The sequence below is a fragment of the Ranitomeya imitator genome, chromosome 9 (assembly GCF_032444005.1).
Source record: "Ranitomeya imitator isolate aRanImi1 chromosome 9, aRanImi1.pri, whole genome shotgun sequence".
In the NCBI taxonomy this organism is placed as follows: Eukaryota; Metazoa; Chordata; class Amphibia; order Anura; family Dendrobatidae; genus Ranitomeya; species Ranitomeya imitator.
In genome coordinates, this window is record NC_091290.1 from 43,063,493 (window position 1) to 43,083,905 (window position 20,413).

The 20,413-nt window shown below is 46.5% G+C and overlaps 1 protein-coding gene across 3 annotated transcripts in view; it reads left to right on the top strand.

Moving 5' to 3' along the window:
* LOC138649767 (synaptotagmin-1-like) overlaps window positions 1-19,969 on the top strand; it is a 102,994-nt gene extending 83,025 nt beyond the window's left edge. For all 3 annotated transcript variants that reach the window (XM_069740430.1, XM_069740431.1, XM_069740432.1), the window contains exons 9-10: window positions 17,403-17,514; window positions 19,349-19,969. In XM_069740430.1, coding sequence (XP_069596531.1) covers window positions 17,403-17,514; window positions 19,349-19,650 — 414 coding nt within the window. In that variant the 3' untranslated portion in view covers window positions 19,651-19,969. The remainder of the gene's footprint in view (window positions 1-17,402; window positions 17,515-19,348) is intronic.
* The last annotated feature ends 444 nt before the right edge of the window (window positions 19,970-20,413 follow it).

Here is a 20,413-nt window from a genome sequence, read left to right on the forward strand (position 1 = left end):
CCCCTGTGCGATGTCTGTGCCCCGTTCTTGAGTATATTAAAGATTAAAGCATATTAAAGATCCGATTTTTCACGCTTATGAGAACCATTGAGTGATGTACTCAAGAACGGGGCCCCAGACATCACACATCGCACAGGGGCCCTAGACATCTTAGGCTAGTTTCACATTTGCGCATGGCTGTGTACGCTCCCGCCAATTAAGCTCCGCCCAGGTGCGCATGTGGCCTGCGTACCCTATCTTTATCATTGGGTACGCAGGCCCTGCGGATGTTTGGGTCCGCATGTGTTGTTTTGACGATTCGGTGAACGCAAGAAAATCCAGCTTGTTGCCTTCGCCGCGAGTTGCAGCACCGTCAAAAGAACGTCGGCGTAGCTTAACCGGCGGGGCGCAGCAGTGGTCAAGGTTTCACTGAGAGCGTACGCATGCGCACGGCTGTACGCAAATGTGAAACTAGGATTGAGTGATATACTCAAGAGCAGGGCCCCAGACATCGCACAGGGGGTCCCAGGCAACGTACAGTGGGTCCCAGATAGCGCACAGGGGGGCCCAGACAGTGCACAGGGGACGTGCGCTCTGTCTATTTCCCCCCCTTGCGTGCTATCTCTTACCCTGTTGCTCACTATCTCTTCCCCCTGTGCGCTATCTGGGACCCCCTGTGGACTGCCTGGGGTCCTGTGCACTGCCTGGGGCACCGTGCGCTGTTTGGGGCTTCATGCACTGCCTGGGGCCCCTGTGGGCTGCCTGGGGCCCTGTGGGCTGCCTGGGGCCCCGTGCACTGCCTGGGGCTCCGTGCGCTGTTTGGGGTTCTGTGCGCTGCCTGGGGCCCCTGTGAGCTGTCTGGGGCCCTGTGGGCTGCCTGTGGCTCCGTGAGCTGCCTGGGGCCCCGTGCACTGCCTGGGGCTCTGTGCGCTGTTTGGGGCTCCGTGCAGTGCCTGGGGCCCCTGTGGGCTGCCTGGGGCCCCTGTGGGCTGCCTGGGGTCCTGTGCACTGCCTGGGGCTCCGTGCGCTGTTTGGGACTCCGTGCGCTGTTTGGGGCTCTGTGCGCTGCCTGGGGCCCCTGTGTGCTGCCTGGGGCCCCTGTGTGCTGCCTGGGGCCCTGTGCCCTGCCTGGGGCCCTGTGGGCTGCCTGGGGCCCCTGTGGGCTGCCTGGGGCCCTGTGTGCTGCCTGGGGCCCCTGTGTCCTGCCTGGAGCCCTGTGTGCTGCCTGGAGCCCTGTGTGCTGCCGGGGGCCCCTGTGTGCTACCTGGGGCCCCTGTGTGCTGCCCGGGGCCCTTTTGTGTTGCCTGGGGACCCTGTGTGCTGCCTGGGGCCCCTGTGTGCTGCCTGGGACCTTGTGTGTTGCCTGGGGCCCCGTGTGCTGCCTGGGGTCCTGTACCTGTACCCGGGGTATATTCTGGCCCAGAGGGGTATAAACTGGACTAGTCCAATTTATACCCCGGGGTATAGTTTGGACTAGGCCAGAATATACCCGGGGTGTAATCTGGCCTAGGCCACTGTAACCCCGGGTATATTCTGGGTGGGGGGGTTAAGCTGGCCTGTTATACCGGAGTTGCCTGGGTATAGTAAATATCTGTGGTTAGTTAAAGCACCTCACTTCTCTTATTTTCCCATCACGCCTCTCATTTTCCCGCTCACATCTCTCATTTTCTCCCTTACACCTCTCATTCCCCCCTAACACTTGTCATTTCGACCTCACATCTGTCATTTTCCGATCACTCCACTATTTTCCCTCCCTCCTCTCATTTTGCACTCACACCTTTTCATTTTCACCTCACACCCCTCATTTTCACCTCACACCTCTCATTTTCCCCTCAGTATATACATGTTTGTCATCTCCCTTATATATAGTATACACCTGTATGTCATCTCCTGTATATAGTGTATACCTGTATGTCATCTCCTCCTGTATATAGTATATACCTGTGTGTCATCTCCTCCTGTATATAGTATATACGTGTGTCATCTCCCCTGTATATAGTATACCTGTGTCATCTCCTCCTGTATATAGTATATACCTGTGTCATCTCCCCTGTATATAGTATATACCTGTGTGTCATCTCCCCTGTATATAGTATATACCTGTGTCATCTCCCCTGTATATAGTATATACCAGTGTGTCATCTCCTCCTGTATATAGTATATACCTGTATGTCATCTCCTCCTGTATATAGTATATACTTGTGTCATCTCCTCCTGTATATAGTATATACCTGTGTCATCTCCCCTGTATATAGTATATACCTGTGTGTCATCTCCCCTGTATATAGTATATACCTGTGTGTCAACTCCCCTGTATATAGTATATATGTGTGTATCATCTCCTCCTGTATATAGTATATACCTGTGTGTCATCTCTCCTGTATATAGTATATATCTGTGTGTCATCTCCCCTGTATATAGTATATATCTGTATGTCATCTCCTCCTGTATTAGATCGCGTTCACACGTTATTTGGTCAGTATTTTTACCTCAGTATTTGTAAGCTAAATTGGCAGCCTGATAAATCTCCAGCCAACAGGAAGCCCTCCCCCCTGGCAGTATATATTAGCTCACACATACACATAATAGACAGGTCATGTGACTGACAGCTGCCGTATTTCCTATATGGTACATTTGTTGCTTTTGTAGTTTGTCTGCTTATTAATCAGATTTTTATTTTTGAAGGATAATACCAGACTTGTGTGTGTTTTAGGGCGAGTTTCATGTGTCATGTGAGATGAGTTTTGTGTGGCGACATGCGTGTAGCAACTTTTTGTGTGTCGAGTTGCATGTGACAGGTTAGTGTAGCAAGTTGTGTGCAGCAAGTTTTGCGCATGGCGAGTTTTGCGCATGGCGAGTATTGTGTGGTGCGCTTTGAGTATGTGCGAGTTTTGCGTGATCCTAGTTTTGCATGTGGCGAATTTTGTGCGTGGCGAGTTTTGAGTGGCGACTTTTGTGTTTCAACTTTTATGTGGCGAGGTTGGTGTATGTGTGGCGAAATGTGTGCTGAGGGTGGTGTATGTGTTCAAGCACGTGGTAGTGTGTGGCGCATTTTGTGTGTGTGTCCATATCCCCATGTGTGGTGAGTATCCCATGTCGGGCCCCACCTTAGTAACTGTACGGTATATACTCTTTGGCGCCATCACTCTCACTCTTTAAGTCCTCCTTGTTCACATGTGGCAGCTGTCAATTTGCTCCAACACTTTTCCTTTCACTTTTTCCACATTATGTAGATAGGGGCAAAATTGTTTGGTGAATTGGAACGTGCGGGGTTAAAATTTCGCCTATATATATACACTCTGGAACTATTCACTCAGACCTGCTGAATGTAACCTGAATGTGTTGTGCATATAGCTTAAGGTACCGTCACACATAACGATATCGTTAAGGAAATCGTTATGTGTGACAGCGACCAACGATCAGGCCCCTGCTGGGAAATTGTTGGTCGCTGAGGAAAGTCCAGAACTTTATTTCGTCGTTGGATCTCCCGCCGACATCGCTGGATCGGCGTGTGTGACGCCGATCCAGCGATGTCTTCACTGGTAACCAGGGTAAACATCGGGTTACTAAGCGCAGGGCCGCGCTTAGTAACCCGATGTTTACCCTGGTTACCAGCGTAAACGTTAAAAAAACAAACACTACATACTTACCTTCAGCTGTCTGTCCCCGGCGCTCTGCTTCTCTGCACCCCTCCTGCATCCTGTGTCAGCGCCGGCCAGCCGGTAAGCAGAGCGGTGACGTCACCGCTCTGCTTTCCGGCTGACCGGCGCTGACAGTGCAGAGGAAAGCAGAGCGCCGGAGGACAGACAGCTGAAGGTAAGTATGCAGTGTTTGTTTTTTTAACGTTTACGCTGGTAACCAGGGTAAACATCGGGTTACTAAGCGCGGCCCTGCGCTTAGTAACCCGATGTTTACCCTGGTTACCGGGGACCTCGGGATCATTGGTCGCTGGAGAGCTGTCTGTGTGACAGCTCTCCAGCGACCACACAGCGACGCTGCAGCGATCGACATCGTTGTCGGTATCGCTGCAGCGTCGCTCAGTGTGAAGGTACCTTTAGTAAAAGTTCCTATGTAATTTTTTTTTATCATGTACTTTTCCTTCTGATTAGCCACATTGGATAGTGCTATATGTGTATCAGATATGATTTATATCTTTTAAGAAGTTAATGAATAACATTTTGTTCTCTTGATCTTGGATTAGTCTTGGTTTCCCTTGTCCAATCATTATCATAAAGATATGAGGACATAAGCCCTTTGTTAGAAAGTTGACTTTCTGACTGGCCGTGCCTGTCTTGTTATCAAGTGCCACATTTGCACATTTGACTTTCACAGCGTTGCTTACTTACCAATTAGACCATAGACAACGAAATAAGTAAAACTAAATATTCTTTTTAACATTAATTCTCTTCTTAAATTTAATCTAAAGTTATGTTACATTTAAGTTCAAGATCTTTGAAAGCAAGGTAAGGGAAATTTGTAATTGAAAGATAGATAGACACCTGTCCTGTGTTTTGGAGACATGCCTGGTTTTTGTATACAAATACTGATGAAATACTGATGTGTGAATAAAGCCTAAGACGCATCAATGTGGTAATGTTCATGTAGGATCTTGAATTTTGTCCATTTTGCTGGGCACGTTAGATATTCGTTTTTTCCTTTTCCTTACAACATCTCATATTTTTCCCCAACATTTAAAAAAAAAAAATTTCAGCCCAGAATCCCCTTTAATTTTGAGCTGCCGTGAAGATTGGGTTTGGCCACCACCAGTTCCAGTGAGCTGTTGAGAGTGGACTACTGCTAAAGAACGCTATAGTATTACGTAAAGGCCACTGAAAGGGTCGACCAGTGGGTACAAATTGTCTGTCTGGGTCAAATAGTTTAGTTTTTTTTGTTCCAATGCTGTTCAGTTCCCCACCAGTCTCTTCATTTTGCTGCAGCGATGATTTCCTGTATTGGGGACATGTGACTGCTATAGCGAATCATTGTGGGGATTTCACAGAATTGGAATGGGAGCAGCAAGAAATCATTAAAATTCTTGCTTCTAATTTTTTTTAACTAATTTTGAACATTTTGTAAAAATATGTATTTGCTCGTACGACAACTCTTACTATAACGCATGTAATAAATGGCCAGCTGATGTCAACCATCGTGGTTCGTCACTATGGTGCATTTATTCTTCTTCTTTAGCTGTATTCTAATTTTGTGGTACAAATCGCAGAACAATGAGAAATCTCATGATCTTCTGAGCTTGGAGCCCATTTATACCGGCCAATGTTTGGCAACGAACGTTCCTAGGAGTGCTCATTTCCTAACTATCGACCGGTCTAAGGGCGCAATCTGACGGGCGTATTTATTGGACCGAGATTGGAGCGCAGTACATGGACTGGCTGGCAGCTCTCCCGAGCGTGATCGCTATATGCAAATACATGAAGCAGTTGTAGGATGCTAGTAGGTGCGTAGGATGCAGTGAGACACAGGAGGCAGAGCAAGGGTTAACGTTTTTTATATATAGGAACATTAAGGCTATGTGCACACATCAGGATTCTTTGCAGAAATTTCCTGAACAAAAGCGGACTTTTTCCGCAGGAAATCTGCATGGGTTTTTTTGTGCGTTTTTTGAGTGGATTTTTCGCGTTTTTTTCCAGAGCTTCCCAGTGCATTAGATGGTGGGAAATCCATGAAAAATCTGTAAAATTATTAAACATGCTACTTTTTTACCGCGATGTGTTTTTTTCGCGGAAAAAAACGCAATATGTGCACAAAAATTGCAGATTGCATTCTGTTAATAGGATGCTTAATGGATGTGTTTTTTTTCACAGTTTTATAGCGAAAAACGTGAAAAATCCAGAACGTGTGCACACAGCCTTATGGTACACGCGGGAAGGGGGGGGGGGGGTAAAGGATGTGATTGGAGGATAGGGGGAAAGTCAAATGCAATAGAATATAATGGATCAGCTTATCAGTCTCTGTGCACTGGAGGAAGGTGACTGGAAGACCCCTCAGCGGCGCTGCAGATGGCGCGAGACGTCTCCGATCCGGTCCCGCAGATGAGCGATGTACTTTCTCCTTGCGATGACGAATCCTCCAGATTCTTCAGCACGTGATCTCCTGATCCATGCACACGGTGGAGTAGAGGTGATGGTCGGCGGCACAGAAGAAGAAGCAGAAAGTTCAATAGGCAAGGCCGCAGTAGAAGCACACAATCTAGCAGACACAGTCACAGGCACGGGCACGGGCCGTCCTTAGCAGGCACCACAAGGATGGGACTAAGCGGTGCCTCTGCAGTGGTGAGCGGAGCCAAGGTCCGTACTCTATCCTGGTCACTACCTGGTGCGGATGTCCCTCTGGGCTGAGTGGAAGATGTGTCGGCAGTCTGGCTAGCTGGGGGTATAGGCACAGCTAGCGGGCATGGGTCCGTGGAGAGGGAGTTAACCATCTCTCTACTCACAAGCTCGTTCCCCGCCAAGTGTCCCGTCTTCCCGCTCAAAATGATATTTATATCGGACCCGCCCCCATCAGTCAGGTGCCCTGAACTGCTCCGGTCCACAATCTGTTCCCCCTGAAACACTTGTGACAGCCCCTATGGTTCCGGCCCAGATACGCAGAAGAGACCACTAGCTTGGCTCTCCACCCTACACAGTCATGCTCAGACCAGGAGACCTACTTCCGGTACATGCAGTGCGGTCCGATCTGGATCTGATTTATACGGCCCTCTGACTACACTCTAAACATTCTGGCAATTCCTCTATGAATGAGCAAAACACTTGTTTTTTAGGTGAATTAATTTTTCAACTTACTTAAAAGTTACTTTTTTCGGCAGCATATCATCCCGTGTAAACGTGCTGCCAAGAACGATGTTCTGTGTCCATAGAATATCAATCATATAATCTGTGTGCATAAATGTATGGTCGGCCTATCTTAGGGACAATTTACACTTATCGATATGTAGCTTTTAAATGACTGCCTATTGACTACATGTTAATGTGCACAGGAAAATCATATTTTTGGCAGCACTACACCCAGTGGCGGATTATAATGAGGTCAATCTGGGCAGTAGCCCAGGGCCCAATGGTGTGGGGTGGACCCTGGGCAACCGTTCAGATTGACCGCCGCCATCAGGGCATTACTACCCTGACTGGCGTATGGGCCCAGTGGGCAGAGGGGGCCCTCATCGGGCCCTGTCTTATCTGCTCACTGGGCCCCTATCGGCGCTGCGGCAGTTTAAAGCTATTGACGTGTGGGCGCGTGCCCGCACGTCAATAGTTAACAGCCGCCAGCCAATTGGAGGTTGGCAGCTGAAGTCAGCAGCAGCACGCACGTCGCAGGCGTCTGATGTCATTGTCAGTCGCCGGCGAGTGTGCGCTGCTGGGGGGAGCATCACCGAAGGAGCGCGGACAGGTGAGGAGAACTAGGTTTTTTTTTTTATTGCAAACGGCAATCCCCCCCAGACAAACTGGGGGCAGGATGCTGGACACACTGGGGGCAGAATGCTAGACAAACTGGGGGCAATATGCTGGATACACTGGGGGCAGAATGCTGGACACACTGGGGGCAGGATGCTGGACACACTGGGGGCAGAATGCTGGACAAACTAGGGGCAATATGCTGGACACACTGGGGCTGAATGCTGGACACACTGGGGCTGAATGCTGGACACACAGGGGGCTGAATGCTGGACACACTGGGGGCAGGATGCCAGACACACTGGGGGCAGAATGCTAGACAAACTGGGGGCAATATGCTGGACACACTGGGGCAGAATGCTGGACACACTGGGGCTGAATGCTGGACACACAGGGGGCTGAATGCTGGACACACTCGGGGCAGGATGCTAGACACACTGGGGGCAGAATGCTAGACAAACTGGGGGCAATATGCTGGACACCCTGGGGGCAGAATGCTGGACAAACTGGGGGCAGAATGCTGGACAAACTGGGGGCAATATGCTGGAGACACTGGGGCAGATTGCTGGACACACTGGGGGCAGTATGCTGGAGACACTGGGGCAGATTGCTGGACACACTGGGGGCAATATGCTGGAGACACTGTGGCAGATTGCTGGACACACTGGGGGCAGGATGCTGGACACACTGGGGGCAGACTGCTGGACAAACTGGGGGCAGAATGCTGGACAAACTAGGGGCAATATGCTGGACACACTGGGGCTGAATGCTGGACACACTGGGGCTGAATGCCAGACACACTGGGGCAGGATGCCAGACACACTGGGGGCAGAATGCTAGACAAACTGGGGGCAATATGCTGGACACACTGGGGCAGAATGCTGGACACACTGGGGCTGAATGCTGGACACACAGGGGGCTGAATGCTGGACACACTGGGGCAGGATGCTGGACACACTGGGGGCAGCATGCTGGAGACGCTGGGGCAGATTGCTGGACACACTGGGGGCAATATGCTGGAGACACTGTGGCAGATTGCTGGACACACTGGGGGCAGATTGCCTGACACACTGGGGCAGATTGCTGGACACACTGGGAGCAATATGCTGGACACACTGGGGGCAGAATGCTGGACGCACTGGGGGCAGAATGCTGGACGCACTGGGGGCAGGATGCTGGACACACTGGGGGCAGAATGCTAGACAAACTGGGGCAATATGCTGGATACACTGGGGCAGAATGCTGGACAAACTGGGGGCAATATGCTGGACACACTGGGGCAGAATGCTGGACACACTGGGGGCACGATGCTGGACACACTGGGGGCAGGATGCTGGACACACTGGGGGCAGAATGCTGGACAAACTGGGGGCAGAATGCTGGACAAACTGGGGGCAATATGCTGGACAAACTGGGGGCAATATGCTGGACACACTGGGGCAGAATGCTGGGCACACTGGGGGCAATATGCTGGAGACACTGGGGCAGATTGCTGGACACACTGGGGGCAATATGCTGGAAATATGCTGGACACACTGGGGGCAGAATTCTGGACACACTGGGGCAGGATGCTGGACACACTGGGGGCAGAATGCTGGACACACTGGGGGCAGGATGCTGGAGACACTGGGGGCAATATGCTGAACACACTGGGGCAGGATGCTGGACACACTGGGGGCAGAATGCTGGACACACTGGGAGCTGAATGCTGGACACACTGGGGGCAGAATGCTGGACACACTGGGAGCTGAATGCTGGACACACTGGGGGCAATATCCTGGACACACTGGGGGCTGAATGCTGGACACACTGGGGGCAGAATGCTGGACACACTGGGAGCTGAATGCTGGACACACTGGGGGCTGAATGCTGGACACACTGGGGGCTGAATGCTGGACACACTGTGGGCTGTATGCTGGACACACTGTGGGCTGAGTGCGGGACACACTGGGGAAGAATGCTGGACACACTGGGGCAATATGCTGGAGACACTGGAGCAGATTGCTGGACACACTGGGGGCAATATGCTGGATACACTGGGCAGAGATGCTGGACATTGGGGGCGAGATGCTGGACACTGGGGGCAGAGATGCTGGACACACTGGCGGCCGGATGCTGGAGACACTGGGGGCAGTATGCTGGAGACACTGGGGCAGATTGCTGGACACACTGGGGGCAATATGCTGGACACACTGGAGGCAGGATGCTGGACACACTGGGGGCAAAATGCTGGAGACACTGGGGCAGGATGCTGGAGACACTGGGGGCAATATGCTGGACACACTGGGGGCAATATGCTGGACACACTGGGGGCAGGATGCTGGACACACTGGGGGCGAGATGCTGGACACTGGGGGCAGAGATGCTGGACACACTGGGGGCAGTATGCTGGAGACACTGGGGCAGATTGCTGGACACACTGGGGGCAGGATGCTGGACACACTAGGGGCAATATGCTGGAGACACTGGGGCAGTTTGTTGGACACACTGGGGACAATATGCTTGCGACACTGGGGCAGATTGCTGGACACACTGGGGGCAATATGCTGGACACACTGGGGCAGAGATGCTGGACATTGGGGGCAGAGATGCTGGACACTGGGGGCAGGATGCTGGACACACTGGGGGCAGGATGCTGGACACACTGGGGCAGAGATGCTGGACACATTGGGGGCAGGATGCTGGGCACATTGGGGGCTGGATGCTGGGCATATTGGGGGCAGAGATGCTGGACACTGGGGGGCAGAGATGCTGGACACACTGGGGGCAGTATGCTGGAGACACTGGGGCAGATTGCTGGACACACTGGGGGCAGGATGCTGGACACACTGGGGGCAGAATGCTGGAGACACTGGGGCAGGATGCTGGAGACACTGGGGGCAATATTCTGGACACACTGGGGGCAATATGCTGGACACACTGGGGGCAGAATGCTGGACACACTGGGAGCTGAATGCTGGACACACTGGGGGCAATATCCTGGACACACTGGGGGCTGAATGCTGGACACACTGGGGGCTGAATGCTGGACACACTGGGGGCTGAATGCTGGACACATTGGGGGCTGTATGCTGGACACACTGGGGCAGAATGCTGGACACACTAGGGGCAATATGCTGGAGACACTGGGGCAGTTTGTTGGACACACTGGGGACAATATGCTTGCGACACTGGGGCAGATTGCTGGACACACTGGGGGCAATATGCTGGACACACTGGGGCAGAGATGCTGGACATTGGGGGCAGAGATGCTGGACACTGGGGGCAGGATGCTGGACACACTGGGGGCAGGATGCTGGACACACTGGGGCAGAGATGCTGGACACATTGGGGGCAGGATGCTGGGCACATTGGGGGCTGGATGCTGGGCATATTGGGGGCAGAGATGCTGGACACTGGGGGGCAGAGATGCTGGACACTGGGGGCAGAGATGCTGGACACATTGGGGCAGGATGCTGGACACATTGGGGGCAGAGATGCTGGACACATTGGGGGCAGGATGCTGGACACATTGGGGGCAGGATGCTGGACACTGGGGGCAGAGATGCTTGACACTGGAGGCAGAGATGCTGGACATTGGGGGCAGAGACATGCTGGACACACTGGGGCAGGACTGGAGACAGATGGGGCAGGATTGGAGACATGGGCAGAATGTAGATACAGGGCATGATTGGAGACACGGGGCAGAATGAAAGACTTGTGGCAGGATTGAAGACAGATCGTGCAGGATTATGGGGCAGGATGGATACGATGGAGACTGGTGGGGCAGGATGGGGAGATCATATGGGGCAGAATGGATGCTCATGAAGGCAGGATGGGAGAACATATGGCTGAAGCCATTAATGAGATACACGGGGCCAGGATGGGGGATATTATTATTACCATAGGGGCTAATTAAGGGATATTATTACTGCAGTGATGTATTTATTTTATTTTTTGAGGACACTGTTTTAAATGGGGGGGCGGTCCTGTTACTGCGTAGAGTGACACTATGTCGCCTCTTTTTCTTCATGTGGGTAATGTAGAAGTTGTGAAAAATTAAGTAATGTGTTCTGGAAGCGGAGCTCGAGATAACTGTGTTATTTCCTGCAGAGACAAGTCCTGGCTGGATGAAGTGATGGCGGTCTGTGCTGGATGAAAGATGAAGGACTTCACCTAGAGCCGTCACTGGTGAGTCAGTGTTACCTATACACTGACACTATGCACTGCATACTATATGCAGAGCTCCTGTGTATAATGTCACCGGTGATCACTGTATAACTTCTACACAGACACTGCATACTAAGTACAAATCTCCTGTGAATACTGGCACTTATGGTGATAGTATTGTGTTTTTTTTTCTTCCTAACTGAAGGGTAAATTGACTAGATCAATGGATGTCTGACATGTTATAGTTTCACACAGCAACTATTTTTCTGGAATAATCTGGTTCAGGTATATGATGACCCCGTCGCATGACTCGGTCACATGACCCCATCACATGACCGGGGGGCCCACAGTGTCTGAACAGCCCGGGGCCCTGGCTGCCCTTAATCCACCCCTGACTACACCTGTTTACCCTGGACGATGTGCAAGCGAGAACAAAGATTTTTTCAAGCAAATTAAAAATTCTTTTTACTCTGTGAACGCTTCATTCACGATAATCATCTGGTGTAAATGCAGCTTAAACAATGTATTCAACAACCACCAATAATCTTGGATGCAGATAACTGGCAATCGTTTAATGGCCACAGGTTAACAAACGTAAACTCACCTTTTATTCTTACATCTCTGGCTTGTAATACAATATTGAAAGGTATTTTTGTTTTTGTTTGTCTCCAACTTTTTTTTTTAGAATCCTGCAGGGTAACAGATTAGCAAAGTAACTAGTATGATAAAGCACCTGATTCTGATTACATAGCTATACAATCATGGTGTACTGTGTACATAAATCTGAGAAAAACAAGGTTCCAATAAGAATTTGGTCTTCAAGATACATCTGAATATTGGGAGATTTAACACCTGAAAGGGGAGAGAATATTGCTACTCAAAGTTCAGTTTTCTGGGATTTGCAGAGAAGTTGAGATCTGATACTTGCCCACGTCTAGATGTCCCCTGTTGCTGACTCTGTCCCTGAAAATAGGTATAAAAAATGTTTTTTTGTGCCTAATTTTCTAATTTTTTAACCTCATTTTACGTTAAGTTTAGCTTCACATGAGCATATAAAAAATCATCCAGGCTTTCATCCAGAAATGTAGGACAGTTTTTTTCTTACTAGTTGTGATCCGATCCGTGTTTTTTTTTTTGTTTTTTTTTACAGTAGCAGCTATTAATCTTTTACAGGATCATTTACAGTTTCCCATGTTGCAGAAATGCAATGCATCCGTAAAAATCAGATGCTAGACAGTGGCTCTGTATGGTATCCATTTTTTTTTTTCGTACACCCTTAGATTTGAATGTGTTAGGCCGCCGTCACACTTGCGAGTTTTACGGACGTATGAGCGCAGAAAATACGTCCGTAAAACTCGCAAAACAAACATCCCAATGATTCTCTATGCCCCTGCTCCTATCTGCCGTATTTTACTGATCAGTATTATACGGCTTTCTACGGCCGTAGAAAATCGCAGCATGCTGTGTTTGCCACTGTATTGCGCAAATAAAACGCCAATGAAAGTCTATGGAAGCCCCAAAAATACGGATCACACACGGACCAGCAGTGTGACTTGCAAGAAATACGCAGCGCTGTTAGAGAGAAAAGCCGGCAATTCAGCGCGGTGTACAGTAAAATCACACTGACAGCTTACAATAGAATAGGTATAATATATATAATGTCAGTGAGACACATATATATATATATATTAATATTTCATCCAGCGCGATATAGCAGAAAGCCGGTAATTCAATTACCGACTTTTGCTATCTCCTTCCTAAACCCGACATGATATGAGACATGGTTTACATACAGTAAACCATCTCATATCACAATTTTTTTTGCATATTCCACACTACTAATGTTAGTAGTGTGTATATGCAAAATTTGGCCGTTCTAGCTATTAAATTAAAGGGTTAAATGACGGAAAAAATTGGCGTGGGCTCCCGCGCAATTTTCTCCGCCAGAGTAGTAAAGCCAGTGACTGAGGGCAGATATTAATAGTCTGGAGAGGGTCCACGGTTATTGCCCCCCCCCCGGCTAAAAACATCTGCCCCCAGCCACCCCAGAAAAGGCACATCTGGAAGATGCGCCTATTCTGGCACTTGGCAACTTTCTTCCCATTCCCGTGTAGCGGTGGGATATGGGGTAATGAAGGGTTAATGCCACCTTGCTATTGTAAGGTGACATTAAGCCAAATTAATAATGGAGAGGCGTCAATTATGACACCTATCCATTATTAATCCAATACTAGTAAAGGGTTAAAAAAAACCACACACATTATTAAAAATTATTTTTATGAAAAAATCACAAAGGTTGTTGTATTAATTTATTCTACTCTCAATCCACTCACTGAAGACCCTCGATCTGTAACAAAGTCAAAATAATAAACCAAGAATATCCATACCTTCCGAAGATCTGTAAAGTCCCACGATGTAAATCCATCTGAAGGGGTTAAAATATTTTGCAGCAAGGAGTTCTGCTAATGCAGCGCTGCTCCTTGCTGCAAAACCCCGGAGAATGAAGGTAAAGTAGGTCAATGACCTATATTTACCTGCATTTGCGGTGAGGCGCCCTCTGCTGGTTGTCCCTAGATCGTGGGAACTTTCCTAGAAAGCTCCCAGGCTCGAGTTCATATGAGGACAACCAGCAGAGGGCGCCTCTTATGAACTCGAGCCTGGGATATATAGACAGTATATATGTTTTTTTTTGTTTTTTTTTACACATGGATCCCTTGTATAGCCGTATGTTGGTTTGGCAAGCCTGCGAGAAAAACACGCAGTACGGATGCCATACGGATTACATACGGAGGATGCCATGCGCAAAATACGCTGACACACCCTGCCTACGGAGGAGCTACGGACCACTTTTTTCTGGACTTTTCAGCGTATTACGGCCGTAATATACGGACCGTATTGTCTTACGCCAAGTGTGACGCCGGCCTTAGTCTACACGGATTTTTTTTTCACATGCAGATTTGGCTGGTGAAAAAAATTGCTCATTTGCTCCATTGATTAACATTGGTTCAAGTGCCTGTCTGTTCTTTTTTTTTCACCGGACAGCACTCAGACCAAAAATAGGGTTGTGTAAATGAGCCCTAAGAAAATCTCATAAGGTTGGTACAATGAGGCAAATGACATGTAGATAGCAAAGATTACCAAAGGTTCACCTTATGTGGACACAACTCCAATTATATACACTTATTTGATTTGATTGCAGCCAATGTCTGTATCCTTTACGCAGGAGACGTAAAATTACCATAGAGTAGTCCTTCAAACTAGGAGAGGGTAGACTCCCACCCCATCAAACAGATATCTCTAGGGCTCGGAATGTAGCAAAACCACAATGTAAGCAGTAGAAAAGAAATTCTCCCTTGGCAATGTCTCACGTTACTTGAGAAGGAGGCCTGTGAGCCCAGAAATTCACAGTAATACGAGATTTTGCTAAAAAATACTTTCTCTTCATCTTCATCCACTTAAGTTTTAATGGATTCCGCACCCTCAAGATGTCCATTTGATAATGGTGGTGATCCATCCCTTCCTGTCTGAAATATAGCAGTGATGATGGCAGCATTTGGAACAAGGTTTTAATGGAGATACCTCTTTAGTGTATGCTCTTATCATTATCAGCATTTACGTAGTAAACATGATCAACGAGCTTGACGGACTGGAGCAAATCTTCTAGGAAAAGAAATTTATTTCAGATCTTACCACGGCAGGCAAATGGGGTTTCAGGAAGTACTTGACTAAGTCAAGCAATAAGTTGAAATTCGTTCCTACTCTTTTGCAGCTCAATAGGCTTTAGTTTACACAAAAGGTGGTCAGATGTTGGAAAAATAAGCCAGCTCACCCATGATGCATAAACCAATCTTCGGGAGCACGGACCTGCTGTGTCCAGGCGTATAAAGTCCAAAAAAGAAAAGAATGTCCAGCTTCACCGAATCCGTAAAAAAGAGTTTTCATGACAATGTCATGATTAAGGGAGCTTAGTCTCCAGAAACGTGTTGAGATTCTTACCCATATGGTTCGTGCTGAAGTCTGTATCCTCTATGTTCAAAGTTTGTGAATAAAGAAAACTATTTTTTACGGATTCGGTGAAGCTGGACATTCTTTTCCTTTTTGGTCAGATGTTGGCCTTATGTATTTTCTTGTCTAATAAATGTGTATGTGCACATAATTTTTTTCAGGCATGCCCGCTTTAAAACCTGCCTGAAAAAGGGCTCTTAAAATACTCAAAAGAATGAATATATATATATATATATATATATACAAAAACAACTTGCTGTTCATACGTTCAATTTCTTGAGCATCTTTTAACCACTTCAAGTTTCCAAAGACGCCAAACAGTTAAAAGAAGTGACTTGCCTACTCTTCAGGTGTTTTCCGCATTTTATGCTCTATGCTTACAAGTCAGTGGAAGGGCTCTTTTTGAGTGTTTTACCAGCATTTTTTCTTGAAAAATTGACAGCACTATCGGAATTGTTGATTTTAGATTTAAAAAAAAGTCTGAAAAATGCCAGTATTAAAACATAAATAAAAAATAGTCAGCCAATAACATTGAAACAGTGCTGATGAGAGTGCAACCCTTCCCCCCACTGGGCATGTATGTGCACACAACACTTTTAATCCAACAGCGGACAAGCTGGAATTTTCTAACACAAAGCTGCATGAAGAAAAATCTGGCAGATTTTGTCCTAAAGAGACACTGATGGCATTTTCTATAAAAAGAGTGGGAGGTTTCCAATCAAAACTGCCCGAAGAATGAACATGTTACTTCTTCTAAGCCCTCCAAGGTTTCCAAACTCTGAAGTGGTTAAAAGACGTGACATAAGCCAGAACAAGAGCACAGCAATGCTGTTTTTACATGGCTGTGCATCATGTCCATTTTTTGCAGCACCTATTCAGGTGGATTCTGGTTGGAATCCACATAAAAAGACACCTATGGAAAAAATCACCGGCACTTCCTGAAACTGTTTCCTATCGAAAAATTGGGCTCCCCTCATCTGGAAAAGACGCTGTGTGAACATAGCTTAAGATGTCCAGGTCCTACAAAATCGAAGCTCCTGTCCTCACCACATTACCCCATTGACTGTTTGTGATCTGATCCCACTGTTTATCTCCATTTTGCCAGAAATAATGGAACCGGTGCCATGAAAAGAAATACACGTGAGTGTAATGTGTTCAGAGAATAATCAAGCAAAAACCATGAGCATAACCCACAATTTTTCATTTCTTTAATTGGTATCTGTATTTTATACTTTGCTACCTTGTCTACTATCCCAGACTGAATCCCGCACTACATAACCACACGTAAATATGTGATTTTTGTGTATGTAAAGTATGGCTTTCTGAAGGGAAAACTACCAGAATAAAATTTTATTCTTTTAGCAATATGCATATAGTGTAATAAACTTTGGTATTTACCGCTTATTACAAATACTCTCTGTTCTTAAGAACACAGGGATTTTGATCAATAGTTTACATGTCGTTGCCTAGATTACTGCCTACCGATGCACTCAGTGGTGGGTGGTTTCTTAGGCAATTGACGCAACACTTACAAGCTCTTCGTAAAATCGTTTGTAAGCGATGCTCTAGAGATGACCAGATCATTGGATCCAGCCAACTTCGGTGACTCTGCGCTCCTCTTTGGGTACAGCATTTGAGTTTACAGTTTGGGCTAGTGGAGCAATTATGCTGTAGGACCAAACTGTTAATCATCATCGGCGCTCTGGCTACCAAAATGCTTAGTAACCAAAATGCTTGATGTTAAAGGGCGAATTGCTAATTTTACTCAATTTGTTGAAAAGTTTTTGACTTTAGAAAAATGAATTCTAATTCATTATATGTAACTATGTTCCATTGTGTCATTTTTTGTTGTTGTTTTTACATCAGGACATCATAGGAGAGGTCCTAATCTCACTGAAATGTCTCCCTACAGCACAGAAAATAGAAGTTGGGATACTAAAGTTTAAAACAAGCTCATCCAGCGTTATTAAGGAGAGGGGTAAGTCTATAATCAGTAGACTGACCTATGATTCAATTTATTACATAGCGTTTCCAAGGTGTAAACCAGGGGAGGGGAATCTTTTTTCCGCCAATGGCCTTTTGGATATTTATACCATCCTTCGGGGGCCGTACAAACTCTGTCCACAAAGTGCATCCTGACTGTGGCACTGGTGTCAGGACGTAATCTTTCATTGCATGCTCTTCAGTGTTCAGTAGTGAACACTGCATGTGTGTGCTAACAGGGCAAGAAGAAATTAATGGGCAGGTTGTAATCAAAACACAGCTCCTTGCCCAAGGATTCGGTCCTTGAGACTCTGCCCAGGGGCCGGATAAAAGGTCATCAAGGGCCGTAAATGGCTCTAGGGCCTGAGGTTCCCCACCCCTGGTGTAAAGTATTGACCATGTTAAAGAATTATCATAATTATCATACTTTTCAGTGTATCAGTCTGAGACTATGGCATAATACTGACATTTTGTATGACAATCTTAAGAATTTGGTGAATTTGACTCCAATGCATCTTTCTTTAACAGGTATGTATCTCTTAAAGAATTTGCACATCTTTCAGCTGCCGTGCACTACCGCCAAAAATGTACTTCAGTCATGGGCTGTCATAATTTATGCCACTTTTGTTGGACAAGCTATGACGGAATTGTAGGGCCCAGAATGCCCACACACTCTCAGAACGCCACCAACTGTTTAAAAAGTTGGTTGAGCTGGTCGGGAGTGGCGTAAAAATGCCAAACGTCACAAAATATTTGTGCAACTTTAGGTTTGTGATGTATCATGCAGTTTTACACCAGGAAACTGGCAAAACCTGTTCAGTAAATTGAGGCCTATGTTTGCCTCTGCATTAGAGGTTACATTTGAAACCTCTGTGGCCATTCTATTGGATTGGCTACACCAGAAACTGCAGCGTACAGCGTGCTCTATAGAAGAAAATAGAGATTTTTCTGCAGAAATTACCTAGTTTTAAAGGAATCAGTCAGCAGATTTTTGCTATGTAACCTGACAGCCACATGATGTAAGAGCAGCAGAGTATCTGATTACAGCGATGTGTCACTTACTGGGTTGTATTTTGCTGTTATAATACAATCAGTGTTTTATCAACAGGAGATTATCATTACAGGACAACTGACTATGTGCCTCCTAGTCCAACCCTATTCCCAGCATTGATTAGCAGATTTCTGTAACTGTGCACAGAAAGCTGCCTATCGGTAGCAAAATGTCATTTTTAGATTCAAACCCAATTCCAAAAATGCTGGGACACTGTGTAAAATGTAAAGAAATTAAGTAAACAATGATTAGGAAATCTCAAAGACATTGTATTCACAGTAGAACATAGGACCACACATCTCCGAAAAAGGTGTGTTAGAAAAATGATGGAAAAGTGGTATTAATGACAGGGTACTGGATTGTTCGTTTTCTACTAAGTCACATGATTGTGTATAAAAAGAGTTTGTTAAAGAGGCAGAGTCTCTATGGGCTTGTACAGTGTCCGACTGGGAAAGCAAGGACCCCTCAGTCACATTGACTCTGGGGGTCCACTGTTCAGCTGCATGCAAATATTACATAACCTTCATCCAAAATTCTACCTTTGCTTCTGTATAATAAGTTGGCAGTTTGTTGAATGATTGTTGAAATATTATTTTTGTCTGGTAAATCAAATGTATTTGGCCATGTTAAGAGATAAGTGACTTACTCCTGCACAGGGGCCCACCGGGGAATTCACCTGTCCTCCTATGGGCCAGTCCGAGCCAGGGTTTGTATTATGCCATGTAACTTTTAAAGTCATATTCTATCATCTCAATATATTTTTGTCTTTCCTTTTCAGATGTGTATGCAAGAATAGATGTATTTAGCAATCAACATAAGCAAAAGCATCAGAAGTCAAGTCTACGAGCAAAATCAAAAGTAACCGTGTTCAATGAGACTTTTCTTTTTAGTCTTCCTGACCCCGGTAAAACTCACTGCTTGATTCTTATCTCCCTGTATGAAACTTTGTCCACTGGGAAGAAGCTTATTGGGCAAGCAACACTGGGCAACCAGAAGACTAATTTAAAAGATCATCATTGGGATTTAATGATACAATCTCTACGTCAGCCAGTAGCTGACTGGCATCCTCTCTATATTTAATGCAATAGCTCGGAACACTGCTGTCCATTTCTTTTACTGTGACCAAGATTGTTAGATTGGTGGACAAAGGTCCTTCACATAACTCCTTGGATTTTAGCCAATACTAGATGTTTCCTCAAGAGAAATAAATTAAGACTGTCTACATACAGATCCTATATTTATGGAGAACCAATTAAAGAAGCTTCCGGAAAGTGGCAATATTAAACTAATGAACAGGCAATAGAGTTACAATTGAAAAGCATGGTGTTACACTGCTAAAATATATGGTGTATGTGCATTTTGTTATGCAAAATAAGAATAAAATGACTGTCTGCCATAAGTTATGACTACCTGTGCATCGCTAACTTCTTACAATGGTATAGTTTAGGTGGGTCTCGGTTCAACACAGTATGTCAGAGACAAATTAAAATCCATAAAAACAACTCTGGACACAAACCCAACTTTCTGACACTGGGCACTACATTGCGACTCAAAATCCTTAGGTACTCTTCAGATTTTATAATGAATTATACACAGTCAAGGCGCCCAGTGCCAGAGGCAGCAAAACAACCCCAAAACATCTTTGAACCTCCACCATATTTGACGGTAGGTACTGTATTCTTTTCTTTGTAGGACTCATTCCGTTAGCAGAATGATTTGCTTCACCAAAAAGCTCCATCTTTGTCTCATCTGTCAACAAGATGCTTTCCCAGAAGGATTTTGACTTGCCTACATTTTGGCAAACTGCAGTTTAGCTTTATATGTCTCTGTTTCAGCAATGGAG